The 25,471-nt window shown below is 40.3% G+C and overlaps 1 protein-coding gene across 10 annotated transcripts in view; it reads left to right on the top strand.

Annotated features, from left to right (window-relative positions):
* Window positions 1–25,471, top strand: part of LOC106809550 (serine/threonine-protein kinase Doa-like) — a 104,828-nt gene that overhangs the window by 72,474 nt on the left and 6,883 nt on the right. For all 10 annotated transcript variants that reach the window (XR_001393889.1, XM_014812676.1, XM_014812690.1 and 7 more), the window contains 2 exons: window positions 18,361–18,451; window positions 20,524–20,599. Coding sequence is in view for 9 of the 10 variants with exons in the window: in XM_014812676.1 (XP_014668162.1) it covers window positions 18,361–18,451; window positions 20,524–20,599 (167 nt within the window). In the remaining variant the exon portion in view is untranslated. The remainder of the gene's footprint in view (window positions 1–18,360; window positions 18,452–20,523; window positions 20,600–25,471) is intronic.

Here is a 25,471-nt window from a genome sequence, read left to right as displayed (position 1 = left end):
ATATTGATGGTATTTGATTACAGCCAGAATTACTCTTGCTCTCTAAAACAAGACCAACCGTTGTCAATACATACTTCCTAGGTCGGAGATATCGGCTCCTACCTTCCCCTCCACATGCAAACGCCACCTCGAATCCACTTTCTGCCACCACTCCTTACGAGCGGGTAAGCATTTTGGCTCATCGGTTTCCGTCACCACTTGGAGCGTGATAATTGATGTCATAGTGCCAAATTTGGGTACTGCTTACTTACACTAGTAACTGGAGCTGCGTTGTAAACAAACTTGATGGAGCCGGGCTCCATCATGACGGCGTTAGCCGTGCTAGGAAAGATAATGGAAGATAAGGGCATTAGTCGAGCCCCCGAATGTGCACTATGATAACCGACAGCACCGTCCATTCATAAATTTATCGCGAAAAAACCGAACTTTCACAATAGCCCAACGCTTTAGGCGAGTGTAGGATGGTGCAGAAGCTGGATTCGCGAGCGTGGCGTTTGGCCATGTGGGAGCGAGAGGTTTAGGAGCCGTATATCTCCGGCTAGGAGTATCGTTAGTGACAAAGCGGTTGGTCTGGTCGCTGAGAGCAAATGTCGCTAAATATACATGTCATGTGACATGCGATATTATGTATGTAATAGGAAAATATGCGATATTGTTGTTTATTCACGTTTCATGACAAATACTATACAACAACAATAGTAGACATATTAACTTGCCTTCTTGTATGTTTTTTAAAAACTGATACTGTGTATATTTGATGTTTTAGCTAGATTTGTAATGATAACAATATAATTTCTGCTCACCCATTATTAATCGCTGGCGCATTTTACCCATAATGCATCGCGCGGTTGCTGTACGATGAACACATATGACGCATGCATAGCTATTTATTTATTATGTATTTATTGAAGATAACATAATGAACATAATTAACATGATAAACATAACTTCATAAGAAGTCAACATAATAAGAATTCATTTAAAGTTAATTTTAACTAAAAACAAAAAGTGGTCAATGTTTGATTTCTTGTCGATGTCGAGGTGACATTTGAGGGTCAATTCAGTCTGCAAGCCGGTTTTTACGTTAGTCTTCTCGCGATCACATTTTTGAAACGGTCATCGCGTAAATTTTAATTTAAGCATATTTACGAAGCAAACTGATAATAAAATTGAATTATTTTAATTTCAATTAAATTAAATTAAATTAAATTTCAAACTAATTCAAAGAGTTGATTGTTTAAAATGTTGGTTTATTTGATACATCATATGTCTTTACTATATCAGCTAGTATATGTGTGGTCACAAACCGAAGGAAAATAAAGTACATGTGCATTTTGTAGCAAGAGTTATGGGTTTCCTATTTTGCATATTATATGACAGAAGAATAGCATTTGCCAGGTAGTGTAAGTGTTCAATCTGTCAAAATGTCCAAGTCTCAGAAGGGCGTATGCAGGGCGTTGTTGAATCAACGCTAAAATATCTATGTCCCAGAAGGGCGTTTGCAGGGCGTTCTCGAATCGTGCTAAAAATTTCTAAGTCTCAGAAGGGCGTTTGCAGGGCATACGCTAAAATGTCTAAGTCTCAGAAGGGCGTTTGCAGGGCATACGCTAAAATATCTAAGTTACAGAAGGGCGTTTGCAGGGCATACGCTAAAATATCTAAGTTTCAGAAGGGCGTTTGCAGGGCGTTCTCGAATCGTGCTAAAAATTTCAAAGTCTCAGGAGGGCGTTTGCAGGGCGTAGCACTTATGGAGGGCGTTTGCAGGGCGCCCTTCTAACGCCCTGCAAACGCTCTCCAGAGAGAAGGGCGCCCTGCAAAAATGTTAGGGCGTGTACGCGGGCAATCAAAACGCTTTAAAAGTTCACATGTACCGTTATATGGAGAAATGAGCATATACAGAGGTGGCACATACAGGGTTCGTAGCGGGTCTTCCAAAGTCTTATAAGTACTTATTTTGCCAAAAATTAAAATAAGGGCCCTTATTAGTACTTATTTTTGGTAAAATCTTAGAAAAGTACTTAATAGTCCTTATTTTCTGCCAAAGGACCATTTTCAACATTGTTTTATCAACTGTTCTCGACTTAGAGTAAGAATTGTTGTATACATAACACGGAATAATTAAATCTGCTGTGCAATTGTGTATATAAATATTATTAGTGTACTTTAATAGTCGGCGATCTATCAGAAATCGCGTAAAAAAAGTCTTATTTTGGCCTCCAGAAAGGGTCTTATAAGTCCTTATTTCAACATGTGTCTTACTACTATGAACCCTGAGTCATAATGTTAGTCATCGAATAAAGTCAAAAATGAAAAATCGGTAAAATTTTGCCTGAAACCTTGAGAGTATCCTTAAGTTAAGTTAGAGCTAGGGTATGATGAAATAGCAGTATTTAGTGTATTATAGACGATATAACAAGACTTCTAAAAAACGCCAGCACAGATTAAATTCAGCATGGCATCACTGTACGTAATGTTATTGCTGCCATTTATAATTCATTGCTATCATAAAATTACACGTACGTATGATGAAGAAACTATTTTTTAAATGTTAGAACGATAATGTACATTGATAATTATTTAGAGTGGATATTTAAAAATGTTGTTAGTCGTGCGGGTAATGTACTTATATTACACGCAAACGCAGCTATTGTCTGTCTGACTTCTCTATAATTAGCAGTTAATTGGTTGGTCAATACGTACTAGTGTTAAGCAGTAGTTTTATTCGGTTTCTGCCAATTGCTGAATGACAGGTTAAAGGGCATTCGCGTGACATTGACTATAGATATATACAGTTCGAAATTTGCGAGATTAATTTGTTTTCAATAGGTCCGATGCGGTGAAAATATATGGCACGCGCACATAGCGTGCGGCGAATGCGGTTCCATTGTGGTCTTTTGGCACAGAATGCATGTGCACGTAAGGCTGTAAAATCCTTGCAAATACCCCCCCCCCAGCATTCTTCAGCGTCAGGAGAGTGGAGGGAACATTGCTTTCGATGACGAAAGTAGACATTCTTAGTCGTAGCATATATGCCATATATGGGGTGATGCTCCATTAGCAGCGTTCCCAACTTTAATGTCATTAATGTCGTGATATAAAAGAGATATAAAGGGGGGTGGATCGATATCAATTAGATATCAAGAGGGGTTAGATATGAAATAGATATCAAGGCGGCTGACCCCCGTCCCCCTTCCCGTCAGGTATTACGTCCCCTAACAAACGAGGTAAGCGCATGAATACCACATGAGAGCGCAGAGAGGTCTGTAGGTTAGTTAAAGGCCATGCAGCCCGCTAGATTTTTGTATTTATTGTATCTCCCGAACGAAGTTCGTGGGGATACTATGGGTTTGGCATCGTCGCGCCGCCGCCGCCGTAGAGATTTCCTTGTGAGCGCTCTACCGGCTGCAGTTCTTCTCGGATCATCTTCAAATTTTGAATGAAGGTGCGTTATCGTAAAGCGAAGACACCTATCGTTTTTGGTGTGGGCGGAGTCATCGTTGCCATGGTAACAACATTTTTTGTCGAAATATTCTAGAAACTGTAACTTCTGCATTTTTTACCCGATTGTATTAAAATTTATATTTAAATTTATATTTAAATTTAAATTTAAAAATAAAAATAAAAATAAAAATTTAATATTTGTATTAAAATTTGTATTTAAATTTATGATTGTCATCAAATATATATATATATATATATATATATATATATATATAATATATAATAGTAAGTACTAGGACATGTTATATCGGCCCTGTGTGCCAAATTCCATGACAATCGGGTAAAAGCAGCACAAGTTACAGGTTCTACAATATTTCCACAAAAATGTTGTTACCATGGCAACGATGACTCCGCCCACACCAAAAACGATTGGCGTCTTCGCTTTACCATAACGCACCTTCATGCCAAATTTGAAGATGATCCGAGATCGGGTAAAAACTGCCCACCAGGTCACTTCGATCTTTATTTCACCTTTACCATGACCTTGATCATATTTCTCTTCCGCTCTCGAACTCAGCCCCTAATTGACCTAGCGCGACCAAACTTGGTATGCTTACACATCTTGGGGAGAAGGTCTGTCGCATACCAAAACCACCACTGCCCTTGACCTTAGTTTGACCTTCACCGTCGACTTACATTTCATCTTCGGCCTCCTAGGGTAACCAGATTCCATATACTTGCACATCTGAGGCACATCAATTTTCTAACAAACCTTTGTCTTTGTGACTTATTTAACTTTACCTGCCTTCTACGTCCTTACAGAGAGATTCCATTCATATACTAGATCACGGGGGATACATGTAGTTGGCGACAACTGCTCGTTTCTAGTTTCTTCTTGCGAGGCACACGCGCCGTCTTATTGAACTTATCGGCTACAATACTCGCAGACTGTACATCGGCTCGATTCCGTGTCGACGTATAGTTTTCGTGCGTCAGCGCAACGTTTTATTTTGCCTACGTTCGGAAGTCAGAATAATGAGAATTGATAACCCGGCCGCCACCTGTTAGGAATATGAGCTCGCCAATCACAGCTGCAGCTGCCATGCTAAATGTCGTCTCCCATTCATGTCTATATGCGCGCACTGCATCTCTTTACCTATCAGATGTCACTCGCTATATGCTGCCATATATATATGCTGCCAGCTATATGTAAAACCGGGTAAATCGGGCGGTTGGCATTGCGTAAGCGTTTTTATGTAATGATGAACGTACGCACGATGTTTATTTTACGGTAAAGAATTTACATGAATATCTTTAGATTTGCTAATCACGAGAAAGATCTGAAACGGTAAAAGCTATAGACATGCAATGCATTCATACAGCGTTTACATGTCAACGTCTTCGATATACATCATGCGAGAATGGATTCATAATATGTATGAGGTATATGTACAGACATGCATTCACGGGCGTACCTAGCTGTATAAAATGCGCATCATAAATATAGCGTGCCATTATGGATTATGGAACCCATGGGCATACCTTTTATAGTGTGCTGTTGCTCGTGCTTTAGTGCGTATAAAGGTGCGCTATGCTAAAAGCCCATTTTCGTTGCGCGCACCATAAATGGGAGGTCTGGAAATTAGCAAGCACTTTGGGCAAGTATCAGCTTGCTATTTAGTTTAGGTAATGATGCTGTTTTTCGCGTGGCGGTGAAATGATTTCCTTCCAACGCACGTTTGCAGGTTGCAGCCCGCCTGATAGCTCTCTAGCTCGCTCTCGCCATTGGGCCGGCCATTTCCCCGTAGTGCCCGATTCGTATGCGCGTTTTCCGACCTGCCATTTCCATGCCGAAAATAATGACAGAGTGAAAATAATGACGGAGAGTCGGTAAGCCGTGCATTTATCGCTTGCCATGCTAAATTGTGGCTGCATGCGCGCCGGTGAATAAGCAGGCGGCTTTTTTGTTCGCCGTCAGAATAACGTTATCGCGAGCGAAATCGATCAAGAGCTGCTCGAACGATGCGCATTTCAAGTGCACTTATCATCGCAAGATACTGTTTTGAGCACCGCTCTCGCTGCCGTGACACATTCTACGCAATTGACGTCAGATTTCTTTCTGCGCGCACGCGCGTCCCCGATGGGCGACTACACGCGCGTGTATGCTGAATTGGGAGCCCATGTTTGGTCACATTGCGCTCGCGTTTTATTCTCATACATGGTTAGTAGGCTGTCAAGCGGCTAGTAGCACCAAGTAGTGACAGCGTAACATAGTTTCGTGTCCATTTGATTCGTAGAAACATTGACGTTCTTTAACTAGTGTTAGTATAACATGGACACGTGTCCATTGATTGGTAGAAACACTGACGTTCTTACTAGTGTTAGTATAACATGGACGCGTGTCCATTGATTGGTAGAAACATTGACGTTCTTACTAGTGTTAGTGTTACATGGACGCGTGTCCATTGATTGGTAGAAACACTGACGTTCTTACTAGTAGTACGTGTTAGTGTAACATGGACACGTGTCGTTGCGGTTTTTGTATAGGTAAACCATAAGATTCACATTTCTTTTGATGTTTTTCATCACAAATGGTGTGCCTGTTCAAAAGTTCTATCGTAGCTACATCTCTCTGTCTCTCTCCTTATATATATATTTATATATTTATTTATTTATACGTAACGACAAACGAACACATTTGGACGCGTAGAATATTGTTTGGGAAGTCATGTCTGTAACGTACGTTAATACTGCTCTGGTATTTGTAAGGCAATAAAATCATAATTGGCGATGTTGATTACTAACATTGGCATATATCCCTAAAGTGCTTTAAACATTGCTTTTCCAATACTAACATATGTAATGACCCCATAGATTCCTGCGTGTTGTTGATTCTAAAATCTGAACGCGATTACACTGCCTGATTGGGAGAATTTACCCCCTATGCACATGGCGGTTTTTTTTTTATTCTCTGAGGTGTTGTCGTGTAAGAAGCTTTCGCAGACGATCGCGCCTACGATAAGTGTCAGCACCCGTGTGCGGTGAGCTGTGTAGCCTTGCGGCTCGCGTCAGAGCGCAGGCCACGTACGCACCACGTGCGTGCTGTCGCCTGCCCTGAAGCCAACCGTCGGCAGTTTTGACGGGGAGTTGACACGAAAGCGCGGCGCGCTTTATACAGAGTCGGCGAACGGCATTGTGACATTTAATGCTCGCGTGATCAGATTGGTGCGATTATGCGGATAACGTCCGAATTCATGGCGGCAGTGTAAGCGAGTCGTGAAATCTAGAATCGACGTTTTATTCATGAACATCGATCCGAAATTAGAGAAAGGTTTGTTGCCTGGATCGATCATAGCACATCTATCTCGTGCACCTTTGCATTGTACCTGCGCAACAATCGAACTCTGTACGCATGTCGTGTCATAGCTGTATGCATGCGTTTCGCAATTTTTTTCTAATTATATACTAGCCACCAGCTGGGCCTATGGCTAAGGTTAGTTCAAGAGCACAATAGCACGTAGACTGTTTACGCGCTCTTGGCTGGGCGGTCTTAGTGGGTGCGGTTGGGAGGTTTTAGGGTAGTGACTACTTTTAGCAGAAATGGTAAGATATGTGCAGGTACGCAAGAGGATTGATTGCCAGCTGCTTTTGACTAGGGGAAATTGTTAGGAGACCCGTAAAGAAAATGAGAAAAATGTACCGAACGTGATTTGAGTATACTAGCTACGCCCAACCCATAATCTCGAGAGGAAACCCTTTCGTTCTGTCATGTTTCTCAGCCTGCCCTACACTTTTGTTTTGAAAGTGTAAACTCGTGTAATTTGCGCTGCAATAATCGAATTTGTAAAAGTGAGCGTGTGGTATCGATTGATTTTATTTCTGCTTTTTATTCTTCGGTTTCTCTCGTAGATTGGTTTGTAACTATATACTTTTCGTATATATTCTCTTTGCTTTAGCATAGAATATAAAGAAGAATCGTCAACAATTCGTAAGAAATTATGGAGCAATGTTGCAGTTTACGATTGATAGATTGATTTATATCGAAAACCTAGCACATGCACTACCATTCTAAGTGGATTGAAACTTTTTCGTAAATATTGTTATAAAGTGTGTAGATGTCAAAAGTGCGAGGCTGCTAGCTTTATCGTGCGTTGTTAGAAGAATTTAATGTGGTAGCGTGATCGCACGAACTTGTGGTAGATGCCGAAATCAGATACGACTTCAACTCCACAAGTAAAATCATATGAAACTTATTGGAATTTAAACTTCGATTACCTTAGCTTAGTAATGGTATATAAATAATATACTGCCGTTGTACACTTCAGTGTACTGGTCGCTGTATGGATAATTTATCCCCTACACGACCTCATGACGCATACCCACCACAATACATCGTGTTCTTTGTTTTAACGTTCACAATTGTTCAGCAACACTACACGGACTCAGTACGTAGTAAATAAACAAATTCGGGGCTGGGTAGTCGGGGCTGGGTGACAGCCAAAGTCCAGCTGCTAAATTGTGTGAGTGAAGCTCTGTCGATAAGTGCGGTAGGCTGCCTGTTCAGAATAACATTGGGTCATGCTATTTCTGGTAGCTTTACAGCTGTCTGTCTGGAGCATGGCTGTTAATGCGTGTGTGCGTGCGTACGCGAGCGCGCGCGAGTTCCCTCGGGCTTTTGTATGTATATATGTATGTGTGTGTGTGTGTGTGTGTGTGTGTGTGTGTGTGTGTGTGTGTGTGTGTGTGTGTGTCGTGTGTGTGTGCGTGCGTGCGTGCGTGCGTGCGTGCGTGCGTGCGTGCGTGCGTGCGTGCGTGCGTGCGTGCGTGCGTGCGTGCGTGCATGTATGTATGTATGTACGTATGTATGTACGTGCATGCCTGTGCGCGAGTGTGGGCATGTGTGCGTGAGTGTGTGTGTGCGTGATATTGGCACACTTCATGTCGAGTGGGTGAAACAACATGCAGTCTCCTACACTATATCAAGAGCTAATAATATTATTAGCTCTTGACTATATGTACATTTTTGCAGACTTTTAAAAGCATGCAATTGATCACCAAACTGATAATCTGAGCAAATTATATAGTTTCCGCTTCTTCTACTTGCTTTTCTCTATTACTATAGACAAACAGTTTCATGTATATGTTTGGAGGATCCGTTGGTTTATTCTGAGGCTTTATGGCCTCGTTGACATATGGTGAAAAGTCGAGTGAGGCCGTTTGCCTAATACCTTGTCAACGCGAAAATGATTGCAAATTTAATCTTCTTCTGCTCTCCAAATGTAAGTTAATGGTTCAGCATACTACCCGCTATGCTCTCTATACCCACACACGCTTTTCCGTGCTATCAGCGTCATATAGCCCACTGTAGTAAACGGAATATAAACGCTTCGTATTATGCGATGCAGCAGTGAGGTGAAGGGGGCACTGGCATTCTCCCGTCAGAAGCCTTTCTGAACATGGCCCCTGCTCTCGTGCGCGCATATATCTCAGACCATGCTGTGATGCTGGCGTGCATGCATGTCAGAGTAGAAGTGCTGACATTTGGTGTGGATTTATCCTTTACATTCCAGCTGCAGACAGATGATCTGCGCAAACATCAATTATATTGGCTCGATGGATATTTCTGGCAAACTGTACCGAGTTATGCTAAATATTGTCGCAGAGGCTACACTCCGCATAGCACCCCATGCGTCGCTGTCATCGTTGCCAATTCTCCCTCGATCCTTCAAAGTGTCGAATTCCTTGTTTTTGCAGCTCTTTTGTGCAGAGACGTGGCACAAACTGTCTTTTGGTCATGAATTTTACTGGCATTTTATTATTAATTCATTTTTTTTCATATCAGGAAACGTGGCTGCATGTCCCCAGTACAAAAATCTTCCTCACGTGTACATCAATCATTTTGCCTATTCAGTTTCAGTTACGTACCAGGCTGCATGTGCAGTGTGCGCGTATATGACCCGTGCGTTATATTTCCGCAAATGTCTGTGCTCTCATTCTTAATAAAATATACCGTGACTGCAGCCTCCGAAAAAGACGAAAACATCCGTGTGCACAACACGCGTACCATTTCGTGTATAGCCGAGGTGCTAAATAGGCGTATTAACGTTAAAGCTTCTACGTGCGTTTCGCTCTGAATTGGTGTTTTTCCCGTGTTGTCGCGCGCGCCCTGCACGCAATTTGTGGCGTGGTGGATGCATCTCGTAGGTATTTGTGTGCTTGTCTGCGTGCTCAAAGTACCGGCAGTTAATGTTGATGCTTTTCGCAACGTGAAAATGGAAACCGGTTGGTAATTTAAGCGTGCATACGGCGCTTGAATAGTCTGAATTCGCAGAGGTCGTGAATACTGTTGTAGAAATCCGTGAAGTTGTAAATCCCCAACCAGCTGTGTATTGTCTTCTGTATATTGTCAGCGCGTTGCGCGGGCTCGTATTACGGGGTTGAGGAGTCAGTCATCTTGTTCTCCATGGATGGTGAATAACAGAATAGAGTCCCTCTCCTCCCTCTCTCACTCCCCCCTATATATATCAAGAGCGTATGATATTTATATATATATATCTTTCGCTCGCCCCTCTCGCTCACTCGCACGCTCATCTCGAACATGACCTCCCTCTCCATTTCCTCCCACAATTTCCCTCCCCTAGCTCCGTCCAGGCAAGTATCAGTTCAAGAAGTTGTGTTGGACAGCAATGATTTCCGTTTTGCTTACCAAAGGACCATTCTGTCAATTAGACCTGCTGTCTATAGACGGTAAATAGAGAGACTGCGCTACGGAATAGGTAATACGTTTATCGTGACGGACGCGAAAATATGACAGCATCATGCACCAATTCAATTCACAGTCGTGCTATATATACCCTTTATATACAATCATTGCATGGCAAATGTCGGTGTGGTATTCATAAAGCTCGTACGCTCACTGGGGTGGGAGGTGACGTGCTTTATTTGATTTGTTTCACTCTGGGAAATAGAAATGTTTTTAAATTTATGACAAAAGCAATGTCGTTGACATTGCAGTTAATGTAGTCCTATAGTCTGCATGTGCAAACTGAATTGCGATAGTATATGAAACGATTACTTTTGTTTAAGTGCAGCCGCATTTAATCGTGATTTATAGTTTTTTTTATCAACAGCTTTGGGAAATATAGGCACGCACTCTGCCTATGTGAATATAGATATTTGCCTAATTTCTAAATCGCATTAGAGAGTATTCTGTTGCTGATAAGCTGAGTCTTTTGGGAATCATATCTTGGATAGTTGAGAAATCATTGAGTGGCCAGTCTTTTGTTTGCCTGAGGTAGTAATACACGCGATGGGAGAATTCAAAGAGCTAGATGCCTACGGAAAAATGTCAAAGGGTATAGTTAGGCCTACTAGACTGTACCATGCTAGTGATGAGAGGTAAGAGTGAGCTTTATCTAACTACGTATACTGAAATAAATTCTAACATTTAGACATTTGGGCCATTTTTGAAAAAAAAAATGTATTCGTAATTGTAGAAACTAGATGTTTTTAATTTCGTATATCAGAAGGCTAATTACTTACCAGTCTCTAATCATCATCTGCCGCGGGCCTTGTAATTGTATATAAGGTGTGACGCAGACGGATTTTTCCGCGTTTATGTCGGTTAATTACTATGGAGGAGGATACTCTGCAGACATGATAATACTGTAAGTAGTCTAGTTTCATTCTAGCCAGATGAAAAGTTTGGTTTTAGTTTCATGAATAGTTAATTAGTTTTACATATCATCCGCTATAGTCAGTGGCGTGTACATGCAGACAGCGTCGTTCGCTGAATCACCAGACAGTCTTGTTTTCGTATGTTGTCGAATTGTTAATAATAACAATAAAGATGATAAAAGTAATAATAATAATAATAATAATAATAATAATAATAACCTTGCGGGTGTGCTTGGATTTTTGTGTGGAAATCTCATAGTTGAAACGTGTCAATGCATAATTGATTGAATCATATGGGTTTAGTTTTACAATGAAGCATAAATTCGGTGGAAAGAGACGAGCGCGGATTCTTTCCATGGGGGCATTTAAGGTTTACATAAAGTCGGCGTGCCTGCTCACACTTTGTGTTGGAAAATCCAACGACGTCGAATCTATTCGCAGTAAATTTTTCATCAAAATAAATTGCCGTATAATTCCTGCCACCATGCGGTTTGTACGTGTACACGCGTGCGGTAACTCCCAGTTTTATTATCTGTACCGTGTACCGATCTGTGCCTTGTACCTATTTACCGAGGACCCCCCCCCCTAATCCTGATAATTGTGGGCACTGATAAGATCAAAACAAGACGGTATTATTGATCCAAGTAAGGGAGTTATGAACTTTGTTGGATTACATTTTGAAATGCCCCAATGCACGCTTAAGTCATTTATAATAGTGCCTATATACTTATGTTTCCGCGCTAGGCTGTTAGTTAGACATGTATACAAAAGTTAAAGTCTATATAGAAGAGCGTTTATGTAAAGTATTAATTCGATCTTTTTTGCCAACCAAGCTATTGCGAGCTTCATGCAGTGCACACTAAAAGCAACCAACGCTGGAGCCACGTTTATTTTAATTACAACTCTGCATTGTCAATGGCAGTACAAATCGATTAATTATATCCTGTTAAAAAATATCTAGTTGATGTAGATTATATTTAAAAAAATAGCAAACCTTCCAAAACTAATGAAGCTACCTACTACCTGACTGAATGTAGTTGATTGAATTAACGAAGCTAATCTGACTTACGGCGTAGTGTTGGCAAGTTCCGCGCTATAGATAAATCGTTGCCATTTAAGCTTGCATTTCAACCTAATAGTAGTTTTATATAAAAAAATAATTTGGCATCGTTAAAACGGCGGTGCTCACGCGTGCAGCGCTATCACCTGAATCCAGCGCAGAGCCTATTTACCTCCAATACCATATCTAATCACGATTGAACTGCTTCAAACGATTATGCTAGCAGTGCGCGCTGATGAAATACGTTAGATGATGCGCTGCATGATGAAATACTCGGATGAAATGAGCTAGACGGTGCATGGCGGCAAAATAGGGCCACGCGTCGACCGGCAATCGTTTCACCGAGGTGGATACGAGTGTGGATGTAATAAAGGGAGAAATTAAGCTTGCCCGTTACATATTTCCCACGAGTATATTGCACACATGACCATCATGCCATGTAATAATTGCCCTTCGTTAGATGTATGGATGCTGTGCTGCTTGTGCTGACTTTAGCTGCCCGTTTACCCATTCTCAGCTTCACGTATCGGTGCCGTTTAGTCGACTCGCCCCAGGTTATCACCCTTATGAACATGCAGACATCCGAAGAATATTTCTTTATATGCATAAAGAAGAAAGGCAAGCTGCACATGAAGCTTGGCCATGAATGCGTGACGAATGCATCGTTGTCGCAGTTGTTTTGCGTGTACTCTCATACCGAGGTACGTGCGCACGCTCTGTCCCGTTTAAGGGCTAATGGCTATTACTAGTTAGATTAGCGCGAGTATCCATTGGGGCACGGTACACTGACACCAATGCAAATGCGACCAGTATTCCCTCAAGGTGCCACGATGAAACATTTTCGGTTAATTTACTGGTCCGATTCTTGATTATATATAGCTAACGAGCTGATGTGCGTCATCGTAATACACGTAGGCACGTTGTGGAGCAATGGACGAAGCTATGCATGGAGATCTATCAAGTTGTATGTTAGCCATGTAGACGCAAACCCGTACACACTGGAAAGCAGGCAGGCACGCACACGCCGTGATACACAGCTAGGCGCGCACATGCACACACGCGCGCATGCACACGCGCGCGCGCTATAAGACCCGTGCATGTACGTACAAGCGATCGTAAAGGGGGATTCGTTGGAGGTGTCGTCACCATTAGAGTTCGGTAATGTTTCTCGCCATGAATGAGTGATGCATAGACGTCTTGCCAATGCCAACCTAAGTCCTACGTTAAACACTAAATATATCTGATTTTACAAGAAATGTTAAAACTCAGCGAATTTGATTGGGAATGATTTTAGTTTAGTGTACTCGATTTTATTGACATGCACAGTTTCAACGAAACTTGAGGAGTTGTTTCAAAACTATGAAATAAGATGATGATTTTGATGTAGAATAAAAAATTGTCGAAATGCAAGTGTGCATTGGTGCTGTGTTGGTTTTGATTTACAAAGCTGAAAAATCACTTAGTGAAACGGCAAAGCAGAGCTTTCTCACCATGTGTTGCATAAATATAACACGTAACTTCTGTTCTGTCCGTGGGTTTGGCTGTCACGTATATATTCACGTTACATTACGAGTTAAGTGCGCAAATTTCATTAAAACGTTAATTATGCGATCGCTGCGATGTCATTTATCAATGACAGGTATGTATTATAGCGAAGTCAACACAGGTGCTAGCGACGTACTGATTGCATGGACTCGGGTAACGGTGGGCGGACTAGGTTCTAATCGAAAACTAGGTTGGGAAACTTTGGAGCATCCATGTGTGAAGCTTGGTATCACATGCATTTTACGTTCATGTCTTATTCGTTGACTCCCTAATTAAGTACTGACTCGTTAAGCCGCACTTTCCCGCAGGTGGCGTAATAAACAACCATTTTGCACGGGCGACATTACTTCCTAAATTAGCTGCTGTTTCCAAGGAATAAATCACCAAGTAGCAGCAGCTACTTTCGCAGACGCGCTTTATAGTTGCCATATATTCCAGCTTAGTTGCCAACAACGTCACTTTGCTCAAATAAATTGTCTGTGTGTGTGTGTGTGTGTGCGTGCGTGGGTGCGTGCGTGCGTGCGTGCGTGCATGTAAGATAGAGAAGGGGGAGAGATTGGTGGGGAAATCGAGAAGAGGGAGAGAGAATCATTCTAGGTTTGTGTGCAAAGCAAGAGTAGCAATTCTGATGCATTCGCCCTCAGGGGTTTCTGAGGAAGCACCATTATAGCGTTCGTTACGTTGTTATATTATATTGCATATATAGTACGTCGCTAATATGCAGAACGTTACCGGAGCTCGATCCCCGCATTTAGATTTGCAATGAAAGTTACTTCAATGTGGTGTTATATCAGGTTCATATGCTAGCGGCCGCACGTGCTAGGGGAACTGTAACTACATTCGCATGGATTACAGAAATTTGCAGAAATGTGACTTGCCATGATTAATGTCTTCACACGTGAATCTGCTATGGGCAAACCCTAAAACAGCTAGCATGACATATGCCATAGCACACTGTGCGTGAAGTGTGATTCTGAGTATTGATTGTCAATGTTCAACTAGTTAGGGAAGCATGCTGAAGGCAAAGCTACTTACATCGCATGCTAAGCCCCTTCACAATTCAGCACGGATCTGGCAGGCCATCTGGACGAATACAGAGTACAGGTTGACAGCCCCAGCCAGAATTAGATGCACAGGGTGTCTCGAAAGTTCCTGCCGGACTCTCCCTTTTCTGTGCCCTTTACGGCTTTACCCCTCTCCCCCTTTCCTTTTTTTCTTTTCACCCTCTGCTAATTTTCCTTCGCACATCTTTACACAAGTCCTCTATTCTTTCTCTTTTTGCTCAATCTGTACAGCTTCATCTCTACACGTGAAATCAATCACAGGAGGGGACATTTTTAATTATGCAAAAACCGTGTTGGCTTCATACCCACGTGTTCGAAATGTTGCCCGGCGTTGTTATATCAGTGTTGATGACAGTGTGTTTATGCGCGCACGTGTGCGTGCGTCATGCGAGCGTGTGTGTACGTGCGTGCGTGTGTGTACGTGTATGTTGTGGGTGTGCGCGTGAGCGTGTGTTTCTATGAAACCTGTGCGGATAACTATAGTCAGGTTGGCGCATCCCTGCAAATAACCTGATACATCCCTGCTGTATCCCTGAAAAAATAGCTGGGTAGCTATGCCAACTTGGTTGGATTTTGCAGCATAACGGGATTTATAAAAGCTGTCATTGTATATTGTAAAGAGACGTAATTATAATAAAACGTAATATTATAAAGCTTTTACGCCCGACAAGAAATGGAGATTGTGAAAACGTTGTCATAGTGGCATAATGTAATGCCATTTTGGCAGAAACATATAAATTTCTATGCACAAAGTATGCTATATAATTATGCAAATTTGATGGGCGTGGTTACATAATAAATACGTACATCTGTGCATCAGTTAGAAATGCAAATATCGTACATTTCAATGTCCATAGTTGGTTATTGCGTGCTGTGAAAATTATGGGCTTTCAATGTGCTGCATGTACGCATTCATGGGCTTTGCAAGTTAAAGATAGGATTAGCCGTCTTATCGTTTAAGCAACTGAGACGTCGCCTGTTTATGGTCCCACCAAATCACATGAAAGTTTCACCAGAAACAATGCAGTTAAGTGTAATATAGTTACAATTGTTATTATTAAATGGTAGCGCATTTTGCTTGAATCTGATTGGCCCATATGGCATTTGGAGGTCCGTACCTCATGCCGAGTTGACGCGCGCGTGTCAAACGAGTACACCTCGCGTGAAGAAAGTTGGTGTGTGAGCGCTGGCTAATCGAGCTATACCGCTTCTATATCGAAGATTAGCAGCCAATCAGATAGCTATATTATAAAATAATATAAATATAATAAATATAAATATAAATATAAATATTATTATTATTTATTTGTTGTTATTTATTTAGTTAAATTGTTTATTTATGTATTATTGTTTATTTATTAAATGTATTATTAAATTATTGACTAACACATTCAATTTTTTTAAAATTTCTTTATTAACCATATAATAAAACGGTTATCGACCTGTGATGAGGTCGACACGTGACTATATACGGACCTGGTCAAGGATTAATTCACCGAGGCCGTTGATAATTGTATAATATTATTATGTTACAATATGTGTTACAATGTGTACAATATAGTTACAATATGTGTTAATATAGCACAATATAGTTATTGTGCTGTCGTGCATGTATAAACTTAGTAACAACTTCAGATAAATGTGTGCACCGTAACATGAACTATATGGTGCTTATAATGTCTGGTGTTTGTTGTGTCTCATTGATTTATTACTTATTTAAATGTATATGCATTACATATAATCATAACTAGTGCATGGCACGTAAGCAATATACACTATTAACTAATCGCATATCATACGCATTATAGAGATAGAGATAGATAGATGGGGAGAAAGAGAGAAAGATTTCAAATAATTTAAATGCTCCCTGTGATTCATATTGCATCGTTTGTCCTGTGCATTAGAGTGCATGTTTCGGTCCACTAAACGTGCAACTGTAACTCTGTACGAACTATGTGTGGCGCTACAGTCTCGCATTGGTACACGTTCTTGCAACGCTAATAATTAAGCTAAGGTTTGCAAAACTCGATTTCCTGTGTTGGAATAAACGCTGTCAGGCTGCTAAATGCATGGCTGGTTGTACATTATGTATTTCTGCAATTTGCACCATGCAAATGATAATAAATAAAATTGTCAACCATTAGCAACAAATAAAATTAATTGGTAAGCATTTGCAAGAAATAAAATGGATATACATTTGCAAAATAATGTTTAGTTGATTTTCTGTGCCAGGGTCTTGCGGTTTATGAGTGTATGTGGTCGGGTCTTTACTAGCAAGCTGTTTCAATCATCGGTGAACATTCTTATATAATTTTATTGGTGCATGTTCATTGATCTTTCGATATAGTCCATTATGTTCTTGCGGGCAAGCTTTGTGCTTTCCCATAATTGAAAGCTATATAGGCAACATGCTGCGTGCAATGAATGCTACACTCAATTCGTATAATATTTCCAATTATGGCGAACATTGAGTCTATGGTCATGATCATTCGGAAAGCAGCGATTTCACTGTTTACTGTTGCAGTTTTTAAGTGTATGTGAATGTGTGATACCTATTGTGAATGTCTAGCTGTTTGCTGTTGGATTTGCTCTTGCTTTGTAATTATTTACTGTGCTTTGCACTGTTTTTTTGTAAGCTGTTTCATGAAACGCCAGAATTCAAAGCTGTAATTATGAAAATTAGTGATCAGTATACAAAAATTCTACCAAGGATTTCAATGGCTTTGTGTACTTGTAGGTGGACCAGGGATATAATCAAAATGTTGTCTTTTCAGTTACGTTGTGCTGTAAAATGTTGTCAATTTATTTGGGCAATATAACATGTTCAATGTGTACAATTGTTCAATATGTACAATTCTATACACAATTGTACAAATGTGCCTGCTTATAACTATCGAAGAACACTAGCGTCTGTATGATCTGTGAGGAATGATGCATGTATTGATTAATATCCAAACCATTACAATGATCTGTCAATAGTGCAGATATCGAAAATGCTTTTAACACATCCGTGGATGATAATGTGTTGGCTTTTTAATATAAGCATCATGATTTTTTTGGAAATGTCATTTCAAACTGAAATGAATAAATTACTAAAAATAACTAAAATTAAACTAATAACTAATTACTAAAATTATTATTTGTTTATAATATTTATATTATTTATTAAATGTTTTTTGGCACGGTTGCATTCCTGGCAAAAATGTCCATAATAGCGTTTTTTTTTCTCCATTAAACATTTTATCTTCACGATCAGTTATTACATGGTAAGCAGTGGAATTATAAGTGATTCACCTTGTCCGTTGGGGGCTTCAGTGACCTTATACGCAATTCCACAATTTCGTCAAGTTATCACTCACTATATATGCATCTCGCGCGCATTTGCTCAAAAAGCATTTTTGACTCTATTTTTTAGAAATCATAAACAGAAAATGTTATTTTTTCCTTTGTTGAGAGAGGATTGTTAAACACATTCCATTGCTTTAGTACGTATTAAAAGCTTCGGTTTGTTTGCGCTTTTAATCTGTGAACTATTACTGAGCTATATGCTAACGTGATTTTTTTTTATTGCAGTTTATCCGTACGTATGTTGGATTGGTTCGACTACCACGGACATATGTGCATTGCTTTTGAGATTCTGGGCCTCAGCGTGTTTGACTTTCTGGTAAGTGCGTGCTTGATGCAAATTAACCCACCAATGAATAGCTAGTGAGAAGCGAAACGTAATCTCGTCTTCCAATTAGTGATGGTATGACCACTGGTCAGCATGTAGCAGAATGTAAAAGTCAGCATCATTACACGTCAAAGGTCCATTTATAAACTTCTTGAACTGACAGACTAAAAAATTCAGTAATTCTTACAAATACATACAAGTATATCAAGAGTACATAAGAATGTTTTTATGCACTTGATAATGACTTTGATAATGTATCGAACTCCAAATTACTTTTGGTAATGTATCAAACTCTAGAGCATGCATACTCGTATCACTGGCAACAATACGTGCAGAGAAACGAGTAGCACTTCTAAGGTTGGCATGATTGCGTAAGCAGACGTATAAAAAGAGCGCCACTTCTAGCCAGTGAAGGGGATTTACAAGATTAGTGATTGATCATAAAAATTTCCCAGCTAACCAGTACAAGCAATCGGTACGCGGCTTCGGAAGCCTTAATAAATTCCCTCAAGCGCAGGATAGGTTGGTTATTCTAGTTATCATGACCGAACAGCAGTGGCGTATTACGCCAACGTTTAATGCGGCTAGGCAAGCTGTCTGCATGTCTGTCACCATGGTGGCCACCCAGACCGAACCAATGGGAGCTCCGTGTGACCACCACGCATGCACGCATGAACGCACGCACACGTGCGCGGGAGCACACGAATGCACACAAACACGCACGCACGCATTTAAAAAAATCTATAACTAAAACTCGATTGCTTGAAGTCAGTTTGTGGCTGTGATGGTGACGGTTGTGACCATGACGAGGTTGAAGGTGCTTACGAGCTCGTTTGTGTCAGCTATGTGCGGTCGTGCCACGTTTCTTCATTACGTAGCGAGGCCTCTATTATGCCATTAATGTGGAGTATATTAGTATTGATTTTGCCGCGTGCAATATAAAGAACAGCAGTAATTAAAAAATCAATTAGAGTCTGGATGAATGTCCCACAACAACCGGAGTTGCGCGCGTGAAATTTTCAACGTAACAAGTAACGCAAAGTAACTGCATTAAGCTGCATGTTATATTAATATGATTGCATGGACGCAATTGAAGCGAGACGGTCTTATAGTACTTCATCACAAAGCACCTTTCTCCCTCGTAAAAATATAATTGAGCTGTAAAATCGTTGGCGGTAGTAACAGTGATGACAGACTGTATGTGACTCAATTGTTCAATGCGTGCGCGCCATCTGCAGATATACTAATATAGTGGTATGAAGTGGTACAAGCTGGTAAGGTACTATACTTTTCTCTACGAGAGCGAATTTATTCTGGCATGGTCTTATCTGGAAAGAATTTTTCTTGCGGCGTGGTATTTACTGTATATGACTTCAGTGGACCTAAGGCTAAATGATTGTACAGTATTATGATTAGTGTATGCCGTTAGGTGACACTGACTGCACCTGTGTTTGATTTTGCACCAATTTTAATCGCATGCCACAATGTGCAAATTTACTCAAGTCAGAGAGAGAGAGCTAGAGTCGCCCGCTCTACTTTATCACACTATTTTGTCACATGCATTTTTAATCGCATACATTTGCGTAGCGTTTGAACATTATATGTACTTTCGTGAGGACTGCATTTTACATGACGCCTGGGACCATGATTGAATGGTTCTCATGTTGTCATGCCAGGATGTTTTGCGTGATGCCTCTTATTGATTAAATCTACTCCAACGCGAATGAAATCTGTACAGAATCAGCACAAAATCACAATGCCTATTCCCATCTTAAGTCTGTTAAGAAACTTGTTAAGTAGCACAGATTGTGTTAGCATCTTAGATGCTGCAGTATAAAGGAATATTGCTACGTGAGCATTTGATAAAAGCTTCGCGTGCAATAAGGCTTGTTCATACTCCATGCACGTAATACGATAAATGTATTGGGCATTGTATTTTTTTTGGATGCTATTGCATTTGTAAGTTTCTATCAGGTCTAGTCAAATATTCAAATTAGTGCAAAAATAATGATTGATTGTCGGTTATGTATACGTAAAGACACGTGACAACTTTGCTGTTGCAGAAGGACAATGGTTACCAGCCGTATCCACTGGACCAAGTACGACACATAGCCTATCAGCTATGCCACTCTGTCAAATGTAAGTTTACTCAAATGTGCGTGTATGTGCGTGCGTGTGTGCGTGCGTGTGTGTGTTTGTGCGTGTCTATATGTGTGTGCAGGCATGTGTGAGTGGGTGCGTGTGCGCAGTGCCTGCATGTGTGTGCCTTATAAGGTGTACACATATTCAAAGTATTTTATATTTTAAAGAATATGTATTGTAGTTTTTAACAATAAAGCCTATTGTAAAATACAAAGATAAGCAACACATCTGCTGATTCGAAATGAAGCCAAGGTGTAGGTGTAGCTTGCAAGGTGTAGGTGGCGAATGTAATAATTAACACTTGCTGTAATTCGCACCATTTTTTATACTTTTAGACATTTAAGTAGTGATTCCTGCTGTAATTATGATACAGTAGAGATTATACTTAGTAGCTCATCTGTCATGCTTCATTATTGATGGTGACAGTAATGCTGTAATCCTTCATCCAGTGTGCTGTCATTAGCGTTTGTAATTTAAAGTCTATTTAACAGGAATTTTGAACTGCGCAGTGATAGCTGCCATTGAGTTGGCTTTTTCACACAGTGGTGTACGAGATGCATGAGCTCATATAAAAAATTAACTAGAGCCTACCGTGTGCACACGTGTTATATGCAGATATTTATACGTGGAAATGCGCCCACGAATTGCGACTGCAAATATGTTGTTCTGTTCCAGTGTTTCTGCATTTATTGTTATCGCAGGTCTCTGATACGATAGTAGTTCCAAAGAGTTCCACGAGAATCCAAAGCATAAAAGCACTCAGCTAATCACTTCTCTTGACTATTTCTTTGCTATGTGGACAATTTAAAATGAAATGCTATTTTGCATCACCTGGTTATAGACGTCAGCTATGACTCGACAAAGAAATACTTCCGTAGTTCATGGTGGAGCTGACACCTGGTTGATGGGAGGAGCCTAAAATATCTGCATGTTTCAACGTTTACACACATTGTTACTGGAGAAAGACAGGAATGAGTAACCAGATAAAAAAATAATATTCCAAATATTAACAGCAACAACAACAGACGACGAATCAGCAGCAGCAGTAACAACAACAAACAAACATTTTGCAGCACAGTTAATTAAGGTTGACACTGTTTTCTTATGCATAACTTTAAGATGCATAACTTTAAGAATGCATCAGTTTAAGATGCATAACTTTAAGATTACCCATCAAAAATACCGTAAACAATATAGTGACAGTAGATGTTGTGTAACTAAAACTGATCAGCACTTAATTGTATCAAAATATAATAATGAATAGTTTGTGTGAAACACTTTCTGAACTGAGATATTCTGCTAAAGGTTTTAATTTGAAACTTTATCGGTGGATTCAGTGAACGTTAATTATGCGATTTGCAGTATGTAAAGTTGTGTGGAAGTGACTGGAATGTATACACTGCTGGCCTCATGCAGTCTATGAAAGTCTAGGTGTTTGTGCATTTCAGATTCGATTTAACATTCACCTATCTGTGAACACATCGGGGATGTGGGGGGAGGGGGCATCTGGGTCTCGTTCTCACCCATCTACATTTTTTAAACATACATTCTCATTAACATAGGTAAACCAGATGGTGGTGAGATTGTATCATTATGACACCGTTACAAAGAGGCTCTTGTCATGCAATGCCATTTTATGCTCATACTAAATGCTAATGCCATGCTATGCAATGCTAATGCAATTTCATTGTCGGAAGAAGTATAGTCTTTTTGTCTACTTTGGCACAATAAATCGAGTTATATATTAACACATGCAAGCTGTATGAAAGGACAGTGTTTCATGGTACGTCTGGACGTGTTCTAATCGTTCCCTAGCGAGCGTGTCAATGCGAACGAACGGGCGCATGGTGACTGATGGCTGGCACGCGAACCCTAATTGATATTAGATTGGAAGCGAGGGGCGTCCATTTATTTTAGATGAAGTTGAAATTATTGTTGGCTGTGACGATATCGCACTCGCACCTAGCGCAGGGAATTGATGCAGCTGTCTCAGTGAACTTCGCACCTTGGCGGTTTATTAGACCCGACTTCGCGGTACATCTCAAAGCGAGGGCAGTAATGTGTTTGTTGTTCTCGTATCTTCTAATTAAGGCTAACCATAATTGCATAAAACAATCCAGTTGTTGTGTGCGCTATAAATTATTCTTTGTATGACGTGATTTGATGCATTGAAAAGCTGTGCAATGACCACATGCATGCAGACGTGATCGGTGTCCGTGCGTTGCGACAAGAAATCACGGCCGAAAACAACGGTTAATTAAGAACAGCTTGCACGAAGAATGGCCATTGTTCAGCTTCACCTTATATGGTCATGAAGGGAAAATAAGAGGACAGGGATGGGATGGGAGTTCTGACATGGAGCGACAGTGTTGTTTCCACTTTTGATTTCACAAAGGAATCGACATGCTCGATAGTTCCTTTTTGGTACGAAAAAACGAATTTTGATAGACACTGATATAGAGAAGCGAAGGCAGCTAATGGTTTCAACTGAGATAAGAAAAACTAAAGAGGGAGGAAAAATTGAGGGAGATCGAGAAACTGGATGAGCACATGAAAGGGAATCTTATCGAGAGAGAGCGAGAGAGAGAGAGAGAGAGAGAGAGAGAGAGAGAGAGAGAGAGAGAGGGCAGAAGACAGAGACAAGAGACCAGAGAGCAGAGACAGAGCAGAGACAGACGTCAGAGACATGCAGAGAGAGAGAGAGAGAGAGAGAGAGAGAGAGAGAGAGAGAGAGAGAGAGAGAGAGAGAGAGAGAGTGGACATATGTCAGTGACTAAAATGGAGAGACTCAGAGGGAGGCAAGCAAGAACGAAAGAAAGTGCGTTTCTTAACTGCGATATTCTTCTATAGAGCATTATATATAACGAGATCTCTGCTGTGTGCTGCATGTCAAACACAGGCACGCACGCACGCACGCCAGTGAATTCTTCTGATTCTTTAGCTCTCCAGCTGATCTATCACGCACGCTGTGGATTTTACATGCGAGTGAGGATGGCAGATCGTGCAGCGTCTGTCTGTGTGCGTGCATTCCTTCGTTTGTGTGCGCGCGCGAGCTCGTTCAAGAAATATAAGATTGTGCAACAATCCGCCTAAGCGCGTATATTCATCAACCATCCCTCTCTGACAAGTTTGACAAACGCGTGGCGCAGCTGCAACAGGCAAACCTACTTATCATGTTAACATGTTTGTCATGTAGACGGGAGAGAACTTCTACTCTAAACGGGATTTAAGTGGATACGCACGCCATATGGAGATAGCATGTACCATGGCTTCATGTATAATATCTGTCGGCTTAGTATTTTCTAGTAAGTCGTTGAATATGCAAGCTGAAGGTCATGCATTTTCTTTTCATACAGGGCCAGTTTCTGATTTCAATATTTATGTCTCATTACATGTGTTAAAGTAGTAGGATGGTTTATTTTTTGCTCTTCTCGTATTCGTCCTGTTTTTGACGGTTATAACTATTTATTAGAGAAACCACATATTTTTACACCCATTTCTTGGTCATTTGTGTGTTAACTTTGATATCATATCATCATTCCATGTTCAATTCAAATATCAAAATCCTGTCAATTTCAATCTAAAAATATCAACATCGCAGGTAAATTAATACTTTCTTTAAATTTTTTTTTAACCAAAAATCATGTATTATTGTAATGTATGATATAAATCAACAGGTGAATTTAAAATCGATACTATTATTAAACTAAAATTGTCCAAAAATTAAATTATTATAGCTGCAGCAATTTTTTCATTTCTGAGGTTGGCATCTACATACACGATGAATTTTGTGAAAGAATAATTATTTTAATTACCGGATCAGGTAACTTGGTGCAATTTGTATATATTCCAAGACTGAAACAACACAGTGTTTTTATTACAGTTATCTTCTCTTTCCATTTTTTATTGCTACTAGCTGGAACCCGCGCTAAGCGCGGGCTTAGTGACTGTGATGCATGTGGTACCGACTGTTCAATACCCAGAGAGATAAGAGAAGAGGTTGACCTTGACATTGACATCTGACTTCATTATTACATGCTTATTTCTAATTACATTATTGGGCTTACAAAAATCATAAAAATCATTATTGGGCTTACATGCAGCACAACGTTGACAGACGGCGAAATATTACAGCACAACGTTCACAGGCAGCGAAATATTAGCAAGGCAAAGATATAGCGCCCCCTATTTTCAGGCAAATCTTTACCTTTTTTTGTGTGTCTTTTTTAAGCCTTTTTTACCGTTTTCAACCGAGTATAGTTTAGAACCCGTCCCGTGTATTCATCGATCTCTTCTGTGAATTTGGCGCTATTTGGATCAAAACTGACGGAGCCTTTCATTAACATACATACATACATACAACATTCGCCAAATTATAGTAAGAGTTAGATACCTGTCACAAATTATACAGTGTACCAATACAGTACAGTTATTGGGAATTTACTTTTGCAATCGCACAGGATCTCGCATACCTAGACTTGTCTATAGAGACTGACTAGACCAGATGCCGAGAAAAAATTCCTGTGGAACAGGTGCGAGATTATTACACCTAGAGCTACCTATAGGCAGGATTGAAAACTAATTATGCAACAACAGTGGCAGTGTCTACCCGAACTGTAGAACAGTTTGTTTAAATAACCTAGGTTCTGCTTTGCACCGGAAATATGGTTTACGCAAGGTCTGTTCAACCTCAAAACAATAGTCTCAAATAACCTACATTATACTGCTGCGTTTTTTTTCTGCAACGTTTTAACGCATACAACACTGTATACTGTACTCACCACTGTAATAGCACTCCTGTATATGCAGCTGAAGTATAAACCTTTCAAAATGTGCCAAAATTTAAGGGCAGTTTAGTGCATATAACCT

This window comes from Priapulus caudatus, unplaced genomic scaffold, assembly GCF_000485595.1.
Source record: "Priapulus caudatus unplaced genomic scaffold, Priapulus_caudatus-5.0.1 Scaffold15, whole genome shotgun sequence".
Lineage (NCBI taxonomy): Eukaryota > Metazoa > Priapulida > Priapulimorpha > Priapulimorphida > Priapulidae > Priapulus > Priapulus caudatus.
Note: the sequence above shows the minus strand (reverse complement) of the source record. Positions and strands in the feature narration are given on the sequence as shown.